Source organism: Theropithecus gelada, chromosome 1, assembly GCF_003255815.1.
Source record: "Theropithecus gelada isolate Dixy chromosome 1, Tgel_1.0, whole genome shotgun sequence".
NCBI classification, from domain to species: Eukaryota; Metazoa; Chordata; class Mammalia; order Primates; family Cercopithecidae; genus Theropithecus; species Theropithecus gelada.
This window is the reverse complement of record NC_037668.1, coordinates 19,553,035-19,571,335: the sequence shown is the minus strand read 5'-3', so window position 1 is coordinate 19,571,335 and position 18,301 is coordinate 19,553,035. Positions and strand designations below refer to the sequence as shown.

The 18,301-nt window shown below is 46.6% G+C and overlaps 1 protein-coding gene across 12 annotated transcripts in view; it reads left to right on the top strand.

Moving 5' to 3' along the window:
• TPM3 (tropomyosin 3) overlaps positions 1 to 18,301 on the top strand; it is a 36,698-nt gene that overhangs the window by 1,371 nt on the left and 17,026 nt on the right. For 3 of the 12 annotated variants that reach the window (XM_025405221.1, XM_025405249.1, XM_025405228.1), the window contains exons 1-4: positions 7,565 to 7,826; positions 14,631 to 14,764; positions 17,956 to 18,073; positions 18,176 to 18,246. In XM_025405221.1, the coding sequence (XP_025261006.1) occupies positions 7,695 to 7,826; positions 14,631 to 14,764; positions 17,956 to 18,073; positions 18,176 to 18,246 (455 nt within the window). In that variant the 5' untranslated portion in view covers positions 7,565 to 7,694. Of the gene's footprint in view, positions 1 to 7,564; positions 7,827 to 14,630; positions 14,765 to 17,955; positions 18,074 to 18,175; positions 18,247 to 18,301 lie in introns of those variants that run through there. The other 9 variants (XM_025405235.1, XM_025405257.1, XM_025405242.1 and 6 more) reach the window with 4 other exon arrangements.

Here is an 18,301-nt window from a genome sequence, read left to right as displayed (position 1 = left end):
CTCCTCCCCCATGCTACATTCTTAGCTTTTATGTCCAAGTCTTGGCATGTGGATATGTGTATTAATAGGGAACCTCTCATCTCTCAACTGTCCAACAAAACCAGCTCGGATTTCACAATGGGAAATGGAGGTCACACTGACCTGGCCCTATATGGGTTTATTTATCTTGGCCAATGTGGGCATTTGCCTTTATGCCATGGAGATGCCATACGAAGCATTGCTCATAGGGCAGCAGAGAGATCCTTACAGTGACAGACTATAATAGAAACTAAGAAGGAACCTTAGAGGGTAAAGGTTATCACCACCAGACTTCACTCTATACCGTGAGTAATTACTCAGCTTGTCTAGGGCTGAATTTTCCCATTCTAAAATAAAATAAATTCTCTTTTCCATGTCATATTATCCCGTCATCGCCTACTTTCCTTCATCTTCAACCTTGAAGTTTGCCGCAAAGATAAATGAAAGATTAGATTGAAAAGTTTTTTAGAAGAAAAGTACCATAGGAATCTTACCAACAACAACAAAAATGTTCCAGTATTGGTGGAAACAAGTCTCTCAGTGAACTGAGTTAGTAGGAAAAAAGAAGCATGTAATATTTAAAATCATATTTGGGCTGGGCGTGGTGGCTCACGCCTCTAATCCCAGCACTTTGGGAGGCCGAGGCGGGTGGATCGCCTGAGGTCAGGAGTTTGAGACCAGCCTGGCCAACATGGCGAAACCCTGTCTCTACTAAAAATACAAAAATTAGCCAGGTGTGGTGGCGGGTGCCTGTAATCTCAGCTATTCAGGAGGCTGAGGCAGGAGAATCGCTTGAACCCAGGAGGCGGAGGTTGCAGTGAGCTGAGATCGTGCCACTGCACTCCAGCCTGGGCAACAGAGAGAGACTCCATCTCAAAAAATAAATCAATAAAATAAAATCACATTTGGTTTTGGAAAATAGCTAGAAGGACAGACAGAATGAACCATTCGTAAATGCTTTTAGATCCTCATATTTGGTCTCTCTGCCATTAGATTTCTTTTCTTTCTTTCTTTTTTTTGAGACGGAGTTTCACTCTTGTTGCCCAGGCTGTAGTGCAATGGTGCTATCTCGGCTCACTGCCACTTCCACCTCCCAGGTTGAAGTGATTCTCCTATCTCAGCCTACTGAGTAACTGGGATTACAGGCAAGCACCACCACACCTGGCTGGCTAATTTTCGTATTTTTAGTAGAGACGGGGTTTCATCATATTGGTCAGGCTTGTCTCAGACTCCTGACCTCAGGTGATCCGCCTGCCTCAGCCTCCCAAAGTGCTGGGATTACAGGCGTGAGCCACCCCACCCAGCCAGGTTTCTTTTTATTCTTGTTGTTGAGATGGAGTCTCGCTCTGTTGCCCAGGCTGGAGTGCAGTGGCACAATCTTGGCTCACTGCAACCTCTGCCTCCTGGATTCAAGCCATTCTCCTGCCTCAGCCTTCCGAGTAGCTGGGATTACAGGTGCGTGCCACCATACCCAACTAATTTTTGTATTTTTTTTAGTAAAGACAGGTTTCGCCATGTTGGCCAGGCTGGTCTCGAACTCCTAACCTGAAGTGATCTGCCTGCCTCGGTGTCCCAAAGTGCTGGGATTACAGGAGTGAGCCACTGCGCCCAGCCTAAGCCACTGTGCCTGAGCTTTTTTTTTTTTTTTTTTTTTTTTGAGATAGAGTCTTGCTCTATCACCGAGGCTGGAGTGCAGTGGCAAGATCTCGGCTCTGAGGAAGTGATTATCCTGCCTCAGTCTCCTGAGTAGCTGGGATTACAGGCATCCACCACCATGCCCGGGTAATTTTTTGTATTTTTTAGTAGAGACAGGGTTTCACCATGTTGGCCAGGCTGGTCTCCAACTCCTGACCTCAAGTGATCCACCCACCTCAGCCTCTCAAAATGCTGGTATTAGGGGTGTGAGCCGTCATGCCTGGCCTCTGCCATTAGGTTTCTGATCTTCTGTTTTGTTTTCCGCCACTTTCAGTGGCCAGGGAAAGTGGAGGGAATTGAATATATTATGCCAGAGGTTAGAAACACAAACTGGATAATATACATCATTTAAACTCATTGTTTCCAAAAATTAAGGCCACCACAAACTATAGGTTTTTTTGTTTTTGTTTTTGTTTTTTTTTGAGACAGAGTCTCGCTCTGTCGCCCAGGCTGGAGTGCAGTGGTGCCATCTCAGCTCACTGCAAGCTCCACCTCCCAGGTTCACAGCATTCTCCTGCCTCAGCCTCCCAAGTAGCTGGGACTACAGGCACCCGCCACCACGCCTGGCTAAATTTTTGTATTTTTAGTAGAGACGGGGTTTCACCGTGTTAGCCAGGATGGTCTCGATCTCCTGACCTTGTGATCTGCCCACCTTGGTCTCCCAAAGTGCTGGGATTACAGGCGTGAGCCACTGCACCTGGCCAGGCCACCACAAACTATTAATTCTCCCTTCTTGTGCTCAGTGTGGTGGCTCAGACCTGTAATTCTAGCACTTTGCTTTGAGAGGCCAGGGCAGGAGAATCGCCTGAGGCCAGGAGTTCAAGACCAGCCTGGGGAACATAGTGAGGCCCTATCCTTATAAAAAGTTTAAAAATTAGCCAGGTGTGGTGGCACGTGCCTGTAGTCCTGGGTACTCAGGAGGCTGAGATGGGAGGATCGCTTGAAGCTAGGAGTTCAAGCTTGCAGTGAACTATGATAATGCCACTGCACTCCAGCCTAGGTGACAGAGCAATACCCTGTCTCTATTTAAAATAATAAAAATTCCCCCTTCTTGGAAAACTCAAAAAACAAAACAAAACAAAACAAAAAACAGCCCTACCAAATCTATAGCTTACCCCCGGGCTTTGGGCAAGTGGATGGCCTGCTGGAGTTGTATAGCCTAGGTTCCTGGTATATTTGAATGGATCTGTTTCTAACATATGGGCATGAAGATAGAAGTTTTCACAAACTAGCACAATGTCAGGTTAATAACAGTTTTGTGATAAATTGGGTAACATCAATCTGGGTCTGTTCTTAGGCTGAAACAGCTAGTATGTGGGCTTGAGGAGGTGTTTCCAGGACCAAGAGAAAGAACAAACAAGTCTAACCTGAGATCATGAGAAGGAGAATGACACAGAGTCTCTATGCAGTACATCAAAATCATTAGGAATATAAAAGGATTTCCTGGGGATGAATTCTGTCTATCTTAATCTGTTTTACACATGTACATACACATACACACACATAGCATCCCTCACCTAGATATGGTCTACTCAGTATATTCATTTGAAAGAAACTTCTTCATATTTACATAGGAATCCACCAAAACCCATTTAAGTATGTAAAGTGAGGGTTAAAAATACTCATTCAACCCCTCTTCCCTTCATTAGCTTTCCCAAGTCAGAAAGTACCCTCAGAGATATACATAAGAACAAGAAACAGGAGAGGAAGGTTATGGCCAGGAGCAAGCAAGAAGAAAGGTTTCTTTCCTCAAAGCTAGAGTCAGCAAACTACCACCTGTGGGTTAAATCTTGCAACAGCCTGGTTTTGTAAATAAAGTTTTATCGGAACACAGTCATGCTCATTCATGTGCATGTTATCTGCTGGCTTTCTTTTCTCCCTGGCCACAAGACCATAAAAGTGCGATGACCCCTGCCTCAAAGGGTCAAAGAAGGAAATTACAGTGTTTATAGGAATTGGGAGAGGTGCTGAATAAGGAGCAACAAGGTTAAAAGCAGAAAACAAAGGTAAGAGTCATCAGCAGCCTAATATATGCATCTTTGGAGGGAATATACTCTGTCCAATACAGAGGAAGTTAACAGCTCAGCTTTTGTCCTTGAGGTTAATAAATAAGTAAACAGAGCATATTATCTTGATGTAGATATAAGGGGTAGAGAAGGAGGAGGGAGTCAATAACTACATGTTTACACAAGCAGTTCAGGTTATCTGACAAGCCTTTCTGAAAAGTGCAGGATTTACTAGGACTGCTTGAATAAAGAAAGGGCAAGCGTATGGCAAGGCGAGTCCAGACTTTTGTTTTTTTCCTCCCTAAGTGTGTCTAACTTTGTTTTCTAAGTTGTGGTAAAATACACATACATAAAACTTACCATTTTAACCATTTTAAAATGTCTAATTCAGTAGTAGCATATTCACATTGTTGTGCAACCACATCTAAGATCATTTTAATCCAATATAAAATCAGATGCTGTTCAGGGAGAAACAAAGGGAAAGAGGAGTGCATTGTTAGGACATAGAGTCATAACATCGTTTTTTAGGGACAGGTGGTGGGAAGGATGGGGACAGAAGGGACAACGATGGACATATACACCTGTTGATATACTGTATTGCTGGTTACTAGGAAAACAATAGCACTGGGCCCCTTGCTGGCTATCCATTGTGCTTCTAAAGGCTATCATGAGTCAGTCCATCTGTTTCCCTGGATCAAGAGGAGATTATCTGCTCAAATCTACCAGTCTCAGGAATGCAGTGGTGCTCTCAACACCCTTTTGGTTTGGCTAGGATGAGGTCTTCTGCTTCTTTACCAGGGCACAGGGAGGTACAATAGTGCCCCCTGCTGAGCAGCACCCAGATGACAAAGTGTCACTTCAGCCACATCTTGATCAGACTTCTCCAAAGCAAGTTAGAAAAATTCTTAGGCCATCAGGGTAGAGTTTATTAAATGTCAGAACCCTGATCTTCCTTCCTAATTTCTGGGGGAAAAATCAGTGTGCAGGTTACTCTATTGAGAAAATTATTATCTATCCAAGTTGTTTCTTCTGAATAGTCTCATTGCTCGGTATTTCCAAAAGGTGATAGGAAGACAGAGGCTCTGGAGGGAGCATTCTCAGAACTAGACATTGAGGGTAGCAACTGTCTTGCCTACTATTCCTTTCAGGGATTAGGACTCTTCGTTAGAAGTCCTGTTCCATGTCCTAATTTTCTAGGAGAAAAGAGAGCTGCCCCAGAGGAAAAAATTTATCACGATTACCTACTGGGAAGGTGGAAGGAATACAAAGAAATAAGAGGGAAGATAACATTCTCAAGTCTCTTTACTATTGTGCTTCCAGAAATCCTGCATGGCAGTGCCAGTAGGGAAAGTTTCTTTTATTTTTATTTTTATTTTTTTGAGACTGTGTCTCACTCTGTCACCCAGGCTGGAGTGCAGTGGCACGATCTCAGCTCACTGCAACCTCTGCTGCCCGGGTTCAAGCAATTCTCCTGCCTTAGCCTCCCAAGTAGCTGAGATTACAGGTGCCTGCCACCGTACCTGGCTAGTTTATTATTATTATTTATTTTTATTATTTTTATTTTTTTTCTTTTGTGGTTTTTAGTAGGGACAGGGTTTCACCATCTTGGCCAGGCTGGTCTTGAACTCCTGACCTTGTGATCCACCTGCCTCGGACTCCCAAAGTGCTGGGATTACAGGTGTAGGCCACTGCACCTGGTCTGTTTTGCCTTTTTTTTGATACAGAATCTCACTCTGTCACCCAGGCTGGAGTACAGTGGCGCCATCTCAGCTCACTGCAACCTCTGCCTCCCAGGTTCAAGCAATTCTTTTGCTTCAGCCTCCCTGAGTAGCTGGAACTACAGGTGGGCACCACCATGCCCGGCTAATTTTTGTATTTTTAGTGGAGACGGGGTTTTGCCATGTTGGCCAGGCTGGTCTCAAACTCCTGACCTCAGGTGATCTACCTGCTGCAGCCTCCCAAAGTGCTGCGATTACAGGCATGACCCATCACATCTGGCCAAGGGGAAGTTTCTAACTCACCAACAGCTCCTTGGGGTACTTAGTATAGTGGCAGTGAAATTGGTGGAAGTTGTAACAGAATGGAGGCTCGATTCTACAGGACAGTTTACAGGCATTCATGTCTGGCTGTTGCATGAGGGATCTAGTAACAGTCATCTGTCTTTTATTTTTTTGAGACAGGCTCTCAATTTGTCACCCAGACCGGAGGCAGTGGTGCAATCTCGGCTCACTGCAACCTCTGCCTTCCCGGCTCAAGAAATCTTCCCACCTCAGCCTCCCGAGTAGCTGGGACTCCAGAAGTACTGCCACCAGGCCTGGCTAATTTTTTAATTGTTTGTAGAGACGAGGTCTCACTATATTGCCCAGGCTGGTCTCAAACTCTGGGCTGAAGTGATCTTCTCGCCTTGGCCTCCCAAAATATTGGGATTACAGCCATGAGTCACCCGTGTCGGCTGACAGTGGTCTGTAATAGAGGATTTCTTCCTGATAAAATGGGGGCATATCTTTCTTATCTACAAAAGGAATTTAAGTGATGATTAATTAATTAATTTATTTTTAGAAATGAGGTCTTGCTATATTGCCCAGGCTGGTTTTGAACTCCTGGTCTCAAGCCATCTCCCATCTCGGCCTCCCAAAGTCCTAGGCTTACAGTCATGAGCTACCACACTCAGCTGATGATTAAATTACCAAGTCCTGAATCATTCCAAGGTTTGGAGGGGCTGGAAGGTTGGTTAATTTGGTGCATAATGACACTCAAAAGTAACAGGGACCTGTAATCCCAGCACTTTGGGAGGCCGAGGCGGGCGGATCACGAGGTCAGGAGATCGAGACCATCCTGGCCAACACGGTGAAACCCTGTCTCTACTAAAACTACAACAAAATTAGCCGGACGTGGTGGAGGGCGCTACTTGGTAGGGTGAGGCAGGAGAATCGCTTGAACCCGGGAGGGGGAGCTTACAGTGAGCTGAGATCGCGCCACTGCACTCCAACCTGGGCAACAGAGGAGACTCCGTCCCCAAAAATAAAAACCAAAACAAAAATAATAAAAGAACAGGGAGCCCGATGGGGCGGCGTGCACCTGTAGTCCCAGCTACTCCGGAGGCTAAGGTAGGAGGCTCGCTTGAGCCCAGGAGTTCGAAGCTGTAGTGAGTTGTGATCTCGCCACCGCCTGCACTCCAGCAACAGAGCGAGATCTTGTCTCAAAAAAAAATAAATAAATAAAAAAGGGAAAAGTCTGTTCCAAATAGCACTTAAGTTTATACCATGCCAAATAGAATGAGAATTTATGCCAACTTGCCACATTCCTTCCACTCCGACAGTTCCATTCATTGACTTCCAGGAGACGCGAGAGAGAACCTACCTACCTGAGTTGACTTTGAAAGGAGACTGAGTGGGGCTTTTTGAACCCTGAGGCCCAGAAAGTCTTTTAGACTTTTCTTAGAACTTGGTTTTGGAGTTTGTCGTGGGGTGAGTGGAAGCAGAGACTTGTAGGATGTTTATATTGTGGAGCAAATACAGTGAGCGGTGAGGGGTATCGGTATTGGGGGAGTGAGGGGCCAACTGCGGGAGTGGGGGCCAACTGCGGGAGTGTAAGGTCAGAGGACTACCTGCAAAGGGCCCAACCATTGTGGGCAGCCAGCCTGGCGGGAAAGGCTAGCCCACGAAGCGCCGCCCAGTTACCATGGTAACATTCCCTCGTCCCAACCCCGTCCCAGTTTACTGGCCCAAGGTAAGGCCGGGAGCAGTAGCCCGAGGCAACTGGGAGGATCTACTCCCTGCCGCAGCTCTCCCTCCAGTGGACTGCCTTCCCGCCTGCCTGGCGGTGGGAGGGCGCGGCAGAGGGACGTCACATCCGGGCGGGTTGGTAAGTTCCGGTATTTCAGGGCGTAGCAGGCGGAAGTAAGGGTGAGAGGAGGCTGCAACGCCGAGCGGAGGAGGCAGGAACCGGAGTGCGAGCAGTAGCTGGGTGGGCACCATGGCTGGAATCACCACCATCGAGGCGGTGAAGCGCAAGATCCAGGTTCTGCAGCAGCAGGCAGATGATGCAGAGGAGCGAGCTGAGCGCCTCCAACGAGAAGTTGAGGGAGAAAGGCGGGCTCGGGAACAGGTACGGAGATGGCGAGGCTCATGAGGGAGGGTCAGGCGCTGGAGTAGCCGGCAAGCGGAATAAGGTCCCTTTTGCCGTGGAGCACGGTCCTCTGAGGGCCGGCCTGCTCGGAGATGAAGTTGGGAGCGCGGAGGATGGGTGGGGCTCAGCTCCAGTAGGACAGCAAGCGGACAAGGGGGAAACTGAGTGCTCGGTTGAGCAGGCTTGACCTTTGAAGGAATTGAGGCACAGGGTTTGGGGTGTGGCCTTCCTCCTCTTTTTTTTTTCTCCACCTCATTCATTCAGTCCCTCTGATCCGGGCGCGGCCGGGGGAGGGGCTCAGCGGCTTCTCCCTCCCCCACTTCCCCCTGGAGGGTGGGAGAACTTTGCTCTTGCTTGAGGTTTCCTGCCCAAGGGGTTACAGTGGGTGGGTGCTTTTCTGTTCGGGGAGAGGAAGTACTGAGCCTCCTGTGAAATGGTGAGGGCTGTGGGGTGGGAACCGCCGGAAAGACCCCGGCCTGCCTGCTGGCAGCTTTTCCGCTCCCTCCTCTTGCTCAGGAAATGAGGCAGCAGTTGGCTGAGAGGAAGCGCGGTGCCCTCCCTCCCTGGAGGAGCTCGAGGCCACAGGACCGCCTCTCAACCTCTGGCCAGGGGCCCTTCCTCTTACGGGGTGCTCTTGCAGCTGCTACACCCACTCAATCTACGTGAAACGGCAGGGGAGGGGATAGTACTTCTCTCAACATTAGTGCAAATATAGGAGCCAACCAAACTTGCCTGGCCCTACCCACAATGACCTGGAAGTGTGATCAGTGCAAGCCGAACTGGTTAAGAACATTTCTTCCGAGCAGAGCTGATAAGCGAGTGTATGGCAGAGAATTACATGGCGTGCCAGTCTCAAGGTTTCTGATTGACTTGGGCAATTTGGTGGAGACAGAATAATGAATTCCAGGTGACTCTAGTGGAATATTTGTTCAACTGAAAGTGGGAACATAAAATGTTGGTGGAATGAACGGTGATTCTGGTGATTTTTTTCTTTTTTGTTTTTTTGAGACAGAGTCTCACTCTGTCGCCCAGGCTGGAGTGCAATGGCGTGATCACGGCCCATTGCAACCTCCGCCTCCCTGGTTCAAGTGATTCTCCTGCCTCAGCCTCCTGAGTAGCTGGGATTACAGGAGCGTGCCACCACGTCCAGCTAATTTTTTGTATTTTTAGTAGAGACGGGGGGTTTCGCCATGTTGGCGAGGCTGGTCTCGAACTCCTGACCTCAGGTGATCCACCCACCTCTGCCTCCCAAAGTGCTGGGTTTACAGGTGTGATCCACCGTGCCCAGCCTATTCTAGTGATTTCTTTAAACGACTTTCTGATTAAAAGAGGTTTATTAGTTTTAGTGTAAGCCATAAGATTTTCCAGGGTCTGCAGAGCTTGCAGTGAGCTGAGATCACGCCACTGCACCTGGGCGACAGAGCAAGACTGTTTCAATTAAAAAAAAAAAAAGATTTTCCAGGGTCTAGGGTGTTGTCTAATAGATGGAGCTGATACGAGTTGAGGTTTTAGAGGATCTTGAGAGAGTAAAGTAACTTGCTAAAATTTAAGATCCAGTGAAAGAACTCATGTGGTTTATTCTTTGTTCTTTCCCTTGGTAAGTTTTTATTTTTGTTTTTCTTTTTGGCTGCTCCTCTGGGAAATAACTGAGAATGTTTTTGGGAGGGAGGGGGTGGATTTCAGAAAAGCATGGTAATTGGTGGACATCTGCCCTCTAGGTTAAATACTTAAAGATTGTTGGAATACTCACTTATTTTTATAACTGGGCATGGAGATGCTGGGATGGGAGCTTGTTGTCTTCCTCAGTCACCTTTTTCTAGGTAGATTTTTTTCTTCTGTTCAGTTTGCCAGCAACTTCTCATTATCTGTTCAAGTGAGATGGACTGGCTGGGTGACTTTATGGCCAATGGTACTTTCTCATCTCCTTTCTTCTGGAGACCAGATAGCTTTAAAGAGGAAGACAGGCTAGCCAGAGGAACTGGCCATGTGTTGAGCTGCAGAGTCTTAGGCTCAGTATTTAAATATGGACATTCTAGGAGTAGTTCTAAGGTGGGTGGTTCCTGCCCCCCATTCCCCCCCCCCTTTTTTTTTTTTAGATGGAGACTTGCTCTGCTGTCCAGCCTGGAATGCAGTTGCATGATCTCTCCTCACTGCAACCTCCACCTCCCAGGCTCAGGTGATTCTCCTGCCTCAGCCTCCTGAGTAGCTGGGATTACAGGCATCCACCACTACACCCAGCTAATTTTTTTTTTTAGTAGAGATGGGTTTCACCATGTTGGCCAGGCTGGTTTCGAACTCCTGACCTCAAGTGATCTGCCTGCCTCAGCCTCCCAAAGTGGTGAGATTACAGGCATGAGCCACTGCACTCGGCCTGGGGTGATGTTTCTTAAGCTACTCTCACTCAGAGCCTGCCAAATTTGCTTATTGAGCTGAGGTCTAGTGAGGAAGTCCTCAGAATGGGGAAGTAGGGTAATAGTTAAATATTGATGAAATCATTACTTCTACTCCCCAGCCTGGAGAAGCTTAATCTTTTGACTTTCTACTCTGCTGAATTTTGAACCCCTACTGAGGAGGAGACACCTGTGGGATGGGAGGAGGGTTGTTTGGTCTACCTGTTATCCTCTTAAGGCATTCTGCTGGAATGTGGGTTTTGCAGACTCCTCCCTCCTCTGGAGCTGGAAACTGCACTCTCTGATGGCATCTCATGCTGTTAGTGGGACTGTCACTTAATTATTTTCCTGGTTACTTTGTGTGAACATCCAAGCCACCCTTATTGGGAAGCTACATGAGTCCAAAACTGAGACACTGGTGTTCTAGGATCCGTCTTTCTTTTCTGCTCTTGGCCTGGAATTGGTCTTTTATAGTGTAGCACCTTGTCAAATTTGCTTTCAGTTCTGCGTTTCCTTTGTACTTCTGTCTAAATGGGAAACAGATGGCAACATAATGTTTAAATGCAGTCTTTTTCCTTATCTCTTTTGTGTGTGTGTGTGGTAGTGGTGGTAAAAATACATATAAAATTTACCATTGTAACCATTTATAAATGTACAGTTCACTTTATCTGTTTTTAATACCTCTTTCCTAATTGTCCCTGATATTTTTCTCTTAATTTTTTTCTAGTCTAAAAAACTTAAGAGGCTGGATGCAGTGGCTCACACCTGTAATCCCAGCGCTTTGGGAGGCCAAGGCGGGTGGATCTGAGGTCCACCTGTGGATCTGATGAAACCCCATCTCTACTAAAAATACAAAAAATTAGCCGGGCATGGTGGCGCATGCCTGTAATCCAGCTACTTGGGAGGCTGAGGCACAATAATAGCTTCAACCCTGGAGGCGGAGGTGGCAGTGAGCCGGGATCGGATCACTGTACTCCAGCCTGGGCGAGTATCGGCATTGGGGGAGTGAGGGGTCAACTGCAGGCATGTAAGGTCAGCAGACTACCTCTGCCTCAAAAAGAGAAAAAAAAATTAATAATAAAAACCTTAAGAGTACTACCGAGGAAGTGGGCTTTGAACAGCAGTTTTGATTCTGGCCTTAATCCTAAATTCCTAGTCTCTAGAGAGGTTAGAATGTTTGACTGTTGTGTGGTTCCCTTCTATTTGTGGGTCTGGTGGACTAAGCAACAGGCTTTATCACGTTTCTTTGGTTGCTTTGCTTTCCTTTTTTTCCCCGGGTACTAGAACACACACTCACAGGGGAGAGGCAGATAGCCTTTTACCCCTGCTTAGGCTCCGCCTTTGTTTACTGTGGGGCAGATAGCTCTACTCCCTTCCAGCTTGCCTCCCCTTTGGTGAAGTTTAAATTCCCCAAGGACACGGTATCTCCCTGGTTAATGCATTTGTGAGCACAGGGAACTCAAGTAGTCCTTTACTCACAGGGCTGAAGCCTAACTTTCTAATACTCTTTCATTTGAATTTTCATCTGTGGCTTTTATCTAATAAGAGAAACCCCAGTGTGGCAGAAAGCCAGATTTAGGCTAATCCCCTTCTGTCCTTGGCCCTGTTCTGCCTGAGAGTACCATCCCACTGTCAGTTTCTTTACTGAAGGGGTTGACATATTTGGGAAATCTCTTTGGAGTGGAGGATAGCTGAAGCTGTTGTCAGCCGTCTTATAATGTGACTGAATTACTGCTGCATGCCACTCCTCCCCCAATCCCCCACCCAGGATCTTTGCTTCCTGGGCAGTGGAGAATCCTATTATTACCTGAAGGGAAGGACCACAGAATACTGTATATCCTCCAAGCTGGGCAGAGATAGGTCAGCTGAAACATCAAAACCACATCTGGAGGGGCATGCTAAAACCTAAGATGATTAGGAAAGTGCAGAGCTTAATGTTTCCCAGGGCCACAGGTAGCCTGGTCAACAAAAAGTAGGCCTGTTCAATCTCTTGGTACCCCTTGGTATTATTTGACCTGACAGGGACAGGCACTGTGCATAGACTCATGAGGGAAAAGTCAGCTTGTCTTCCTTGTTCCTTTAAACAAAGTATCAAATCTTGATTCTGCAGGCTTTTGTTTCATTGTAAAGAGAACTGATCCTCTGTGCTAGCAGAAAAGAGAAAGGCAAGGTCCCATTCCCTCCCACCCCACCCCCGAGGGGTTCTCTGAAACTTTGCTAGGCCTCCCATCTCGGGTTCTGCTTTTGATACAGGCTTGTTCATGTGTGCATGCTCTTAGGAGGGCACCAAGATGTGTTTCCACCCCCTCCCTTTTCAGCCTTGCTAAGAATTCTATTGTAAATGCTGATTTGTGGGAGAAACTGCCTGAGCCAGCTTGCTGTCATGGCAACTGTACACCCCCGCCCCAGAGCCTGTTATCTTCTACTCCAGTTTGGGTAACTACTGGTGAGCTGGATGATGCCTTACATTTCATGAGCTTCCTCTAAATCTAGTTGTATTTTTCGTCTGAGGTGGGTAAGTCATTTTACTAGCAGTGTCTCATAGTTCTTGCCTGATAGCCTTCACTTGTGGCCTTGTTGGGTTTGTGAGGATAAATGTGTGTTGTTACAGAGGACATCTGTTTTTCTGGAAGAGGCAGAAGCAGAGAATACTTGTCTTTGTGGTGTTTTGAATAGTGTAGTTAGAAGCACAAATGGTTTGTTAGTAATTTCAGCTTATGTTGACTTCTCGATTTTCTTTGCCTGGTGGCTAGATTAGCCCCAGCCCTCTGCTTCCCTTCCTAGTCTCTTCAACCTCTCATGTTTGTATGTGGAAGTTTTTGTGCCAATCCTGATTGTTAAAAAGGAGTCTTTTGGTCTATATTCTTCCTCATCAGAGCTAGTGGCCCAGGCTATATCTATAGCTGCCCCAACTCCTGCCTGCCAGGAAGAAATCAGGGTAATAGAATTCAGGCACAATCTGGGCTATAGAAGAGAGATCGTGTTTACCAGGCACTTGGATAAGCATCTGAACTGGGTGGTGTAAGGGGCATATTAAATTCTCGTATATTGTTGCAGTCAGGGTACCTCCCACCAGTAAAGGTAGTGGGGAAGCAGTCATGGAAAGAGATTTTCCTACCATTAGAATTTATCCATCCACCTACAGGCTGCCTCCTTCTTTCCTTGTTTCTTATTCCATTGCTAGGGAAACCCATGCAGGATGGGTTTACTTGGACTCTAGCCTATACTTCATTGTGAGATGGAGGCCAGGGGGAAGATTGCCATAAGCTGTATTAGAGGGTGAAGCTAAGGGGATGGCTGGAGGAATAGAAAGGAGACAATTCAGAAATTTGGAGGAATGGTAGTGGGTGTGGTAGAAATGTTCTTTCTTTTTTGTTATGCTATCAAAACAGATAATTTTAGCCAGAAGCAGCTCCTTGTAGCCAACTTAAAAAAGGAGTAGGGGGGCACAAGTTTAAGGGATGGTGAGTAGGCATCCCAACAATGTTCCATTCTTTTGCTTTCCAGTCTGGAAGGCTATTCTGGAAGACGTTCCCTTGGCTAGTTATTTTTCTGATATATTAGGGTAAAGTGATCATAGGAATAACAGTTTGAGTTAAGCAGCAATTAATAGGTAATCCAGGATTCCCTCTTCTTTTTTTTTTTTTTGAAATAGAGTGTCACTCTGTTGCCCAGGCTGGAGTATAGTGGCACGATCTCAGCTCACTACAATCTCCGCCTCCCGGGTTCAAGCGATTCTCCTGCCTTAGCCTCCCGAGTAGCTGAGACTACAGGTGCCCGCCACCAAGCCTGGCTAATTTTTGTATTTTTTTTAAATTAGAAATGGGGTTTCACCGTATTGGCCAGGCTGGTCTCGAACTCCTGACCTCGTGATCCACCCGCCCCAGCTGCCCAAAGTGCTGGGATTACAGGCGTGAGCCACTACACCCAGCCAGGATACCCTCTTTAAGAAACCTTGCTTATTTATTTATTTATTTATTTATTTATTCTGCTTTATGAGACACTTAGACGGTTACTGAGGATGAGATATGCCTCCGAGCCAGAACTCAGGCAGAAGGAACACTTCATTGACTTTCTTTTCTGACTGCAGTGTGTTTAGGAATTTGAACTGAGTCCAGGAAGTGGGTGGTACTAACTCACTGGGCTGGGCAAGGAACTGAGTTTTAAACCACTCTTCCTGTGGAACATATGGGAGTTCGTTGATGGGAAAGGGAGGAAATATATATATATATATAAAGTTATGTCTGCTAGATCTTTTAACAGCTGAGCTAAGACAAGTTCTACCCTGCGAGACTCTGGCTTTTTCATGGTAGTCAACCCCGATCTTAATGTCGTAGTTACTTCTTTTCACCATGCCTCTGCTTCCCTTGTCCATTCTTTCCTTCAAATGCAGGCTGAGGCTGAGGTGGCCTCCTTGAACCGTAGGATCCAGCTGGTTGAAGAGGAGCTGGACCGTGCTCAGGAGCGGCTGGCCACTGCCCTGCAAAAACTGGAAGAAGCAGAAAAAGCTGCTGATGAGAGTGAGAGGTGTGTAGTGAAGCCTGATGGAGTGTGGATTTTAAAAGACATTCATAATAGTTCCGATCAAGATTTCCTCATAGACTGTTTTTCAAATAGCAGTTCTGGCTGCGTGTGGTGGCTCATGCCTGTAATCCTTGCACTTTGGGAGGCTGAGGCAGGAGGGTGGCTCGAGCCCAGGAAATTGGGGCTGCAGTGAGCTGTGATTGCGCCACCGCACTCCTGGGTGACAGAGCAAGACCCTGTCTCAATCAATCAAGAAAAATAAAATACTAACTCTATCATACAGGATCTCCTTTCTTTCTTTTTTTTTTTTTTGTTTGAGACAGAGTCTCGCTCTGTCACCCAGGCTGGAATGCAGTGGCGCGATCTCAGCTCACTGCAAGCTCCGCCTCCAGGGTTCACGCCATTCTCCTGCCTCAGCCTCCCGAGTAGCTGGGACTACAGGCGCCCGCCGCCACGCCCGGCTAATTTTTTGCGTTTTTAGTAGAGATGGGGTTTCACGATGTTAGTCAGGATGATCTCAATCTCCTGACCTCGTGATCCTCCCGCCTCGGCCTCCCAAAGTGCTGGGATTACAAGTGTGAGCCACCATGCCCAGCCCAGGATCTCCTTTCTATTCTGCATGTTCTGTTCCTTTGAAGACAGTAAGGGTAACTTAGATGTTGTGACCCTTTTGTAATTGGTATTTCCCTACAAATTGGCCCAATGATCCTTAAAATGGGATCACCAGTATGACTTCCACTTTCTGGATCATAAATTTCTATTTGTGAGATTAATTTCTCTAAAACAGAGGTTCTCTAAGTAAGGTCTCAGACCAGCAGCATCGGCAATACTTGGGAACTTGGTAAAAATTCACGTTCTCAGCTCCTATCCTGATCTACTGAATGAGAAACTTTGGATGTGGGGCCTGGCAATCTGTTTTTAGTAAGCCTTCTCAACCCTGGTTGCATTATTAGAATCTTAGGTGGGGTAGGGGGGAAATCACTGGGGAATTTAAAACTGTGGAAGCTTAGATCTCATCCCAGTTCCATTAGAATCAATTGCAAGAGGGGTCTGGGCATTGATGTTTTTAAAGTTCCCCAGCTAATTTTAATGTGTTCCTAGGGTTGAGAACCATGGCCCTTGAACCAAATCATAACTCATCTTTTTGAAAATAGCCAGTTGTCTCCTTGCCACATGTGAGTTAAACTAGAACAGAGGTGCGTGACAACTCAGGGTTTTCAGAATAAATAGTGCCCTGCAAAGGGTACGTTACTACTGTGCAGCTGTGAAAATGAAAGAGGCATCTATGTGTATACTATTAGAGTAGCGTGCAAATTATAGAAAGTGAGGGCTCGGGTGCAGTGGCTCACACCTGTAATCCCACCGCTTTGGGAGGCTGAGGTGGACGATCACTTGAGGCCAGGAGTTCAGGACCACCCCGGCCAACACAGCAAAATCCAGTCTTTACTAAAAGTACAAAAATTAGCTGGGCATGGTGGGGGCACGCCTGTAATCCCAGCTACTCAGGAGGCTGAGGCACAAGAAACACTAGAACCCAAGAGGCGGAGGTTGCAGTGAGCCTCCCTTTTTTTTCTTTTTTTTCCCTCAAAAAAAAAAAAAAAGAGGCCGGGCGCGGTGGCTCAAGCCTGTAATCCCAGCACTTTGGTAGGCCGAGACGGGCGGATCACGAGGTCAGGAGATCAAGACCATCCTGGCTAACACGGTGAAACCCCGTCTCTACTAAAAAATACAAAAAACTAGCCGGGCGCGGTGGCGGGCGCCTGTAGTCCCAACTACTCGGGAGGCTGAGGCAGGAGAATGGCATGAACCCTGGAGGCGGAGCTTGCAGTGAGCTGAGATCTGGCCACTGCACTCCAGCCTGGGCGGCAGAGCGAGACTCCGCCTCAAAAAAAAAAAAAAAAAGAAAAAAAGAAGAAAGTGAGGATAGCTGCATGCTAAATACCAGGAAAAAAAAAAAAGAGTATGGAAAGTTGCAGAACCATGTAGTATATGATTACTTTCGGGAAGCTGGGATGGGATTTTTTTGTGTGTGTGTATATATATATACACACATATATATATATATATATATTTTTTTTTTTTTAAATAATATTTATTTAGGTTTTTGAGACAGAGTTTTACTCTGTCCCCCAAGCTGGAGTGCAGTGGCATAATCTCGGCTCACTGCAACCTCCACCTCCTGGGTTCAAGCACTTCTCATGCCTCAGCTTCCCCCAAGTAGCTGGGATTATAGGCGCCTGCCACCACACCTGACTAATTTTTGTATTTCTAGTAGAGACGGGGTTTTGCCATGTTGATCAGGCTGGTCTCAAACTCCTGACCTCAGGTGATCTGCCGGCTTCAGCCTCCCAAAGTGCTGGGATTACAGGCGTGAGCCACCGCGCCCAACTGCATATATCCATATTTTTAAAAATATTTTAATATTTAATTTCTTACTAAGTTTTTTTCTGGGCATTGGGGGAGATGGAGTCTGTTGCCCAGGCTGGAGTCCAGCAGTGCGATCTTGGCTCACTGCAACCTCTGCCTTCTGGGTTCAAGTGATTCTCTTGCCTCAGTAGGTGGGATTACAGGTGCTTGCCACCATGCCCGGCTACTTTTTGTATTTTTAGTAGGGACAGGGTTTCACCATGTTGGCCAGGCTCGTCTCAAACTCCTGACCTCAAGTGATCCACCTGCCTTGACCTGTCAAAGTACTGGGATTACAGGCATGAGCCACCGCGCCTGGCCAAGATGTATTATCTTTATAACAATAAGTTGTTTTTTTTTTTTTTTTTTTTTTTTTTTGAGTTTCACTCTTATTGCCCAGGCTGGAGTGCAATGGCTGGCTCTCGGCTCACTGCAACCTCCACCTCTCAGATTCAAGTGATTCTCCTGCCTGAGCCTCCCAAGTAGCTAGGATTACAGGCATGCACCACCGTGTTGGTCAGGCTGGTCTTGAACTCCTGACCTCAGGTGATCTGCCCACCTTGGCCTCCCAAAGTACTGGGATTACAGGCGTGAGCCACGCACCCAACCATAACAAAACATTTTAAATGAAATAATTAAACTAAGGTGTGGGAGTAGTAACATGGAATTTCCATTTGAAGGGCAGATAGAGAGGAATGGGCTTTTAAAAGTACAATTCTGAGACCCTTGGAGTGGAGCTGACGACACTCCTCAGGGTGTCAGTATTGCTTTTGTCCTGTTTCTGGCAGAGGTATGAAGGTTATTGAAAACCGGGCCTTAAAAGATGAAGAAAAGATGGAACTCCAGGAAATCCAACTCAAAGAAGCTAAGCACATTGCAGAAGAGGCAGATAGGAAGTATGAAGAGGTAAGTGACTTTCTGTTAGTCCCTCTCTTAGCCTTTTACAAAGAATAATGTGGTAAATGGCTCCTTTGCTTCACTAAGCTATACTGGGATCTTTTCCTGTAGGTGGCTCGTAAGTTGGTGATCATTGAAGGAGACTTGGAACGCACAGAGGAACGAGCTGAGCTGGCAGAGTCGTAAGTATCTAGCTCCCCAAATCTTGTCATACCAATTTGTCCCTTCCCCTTTGGC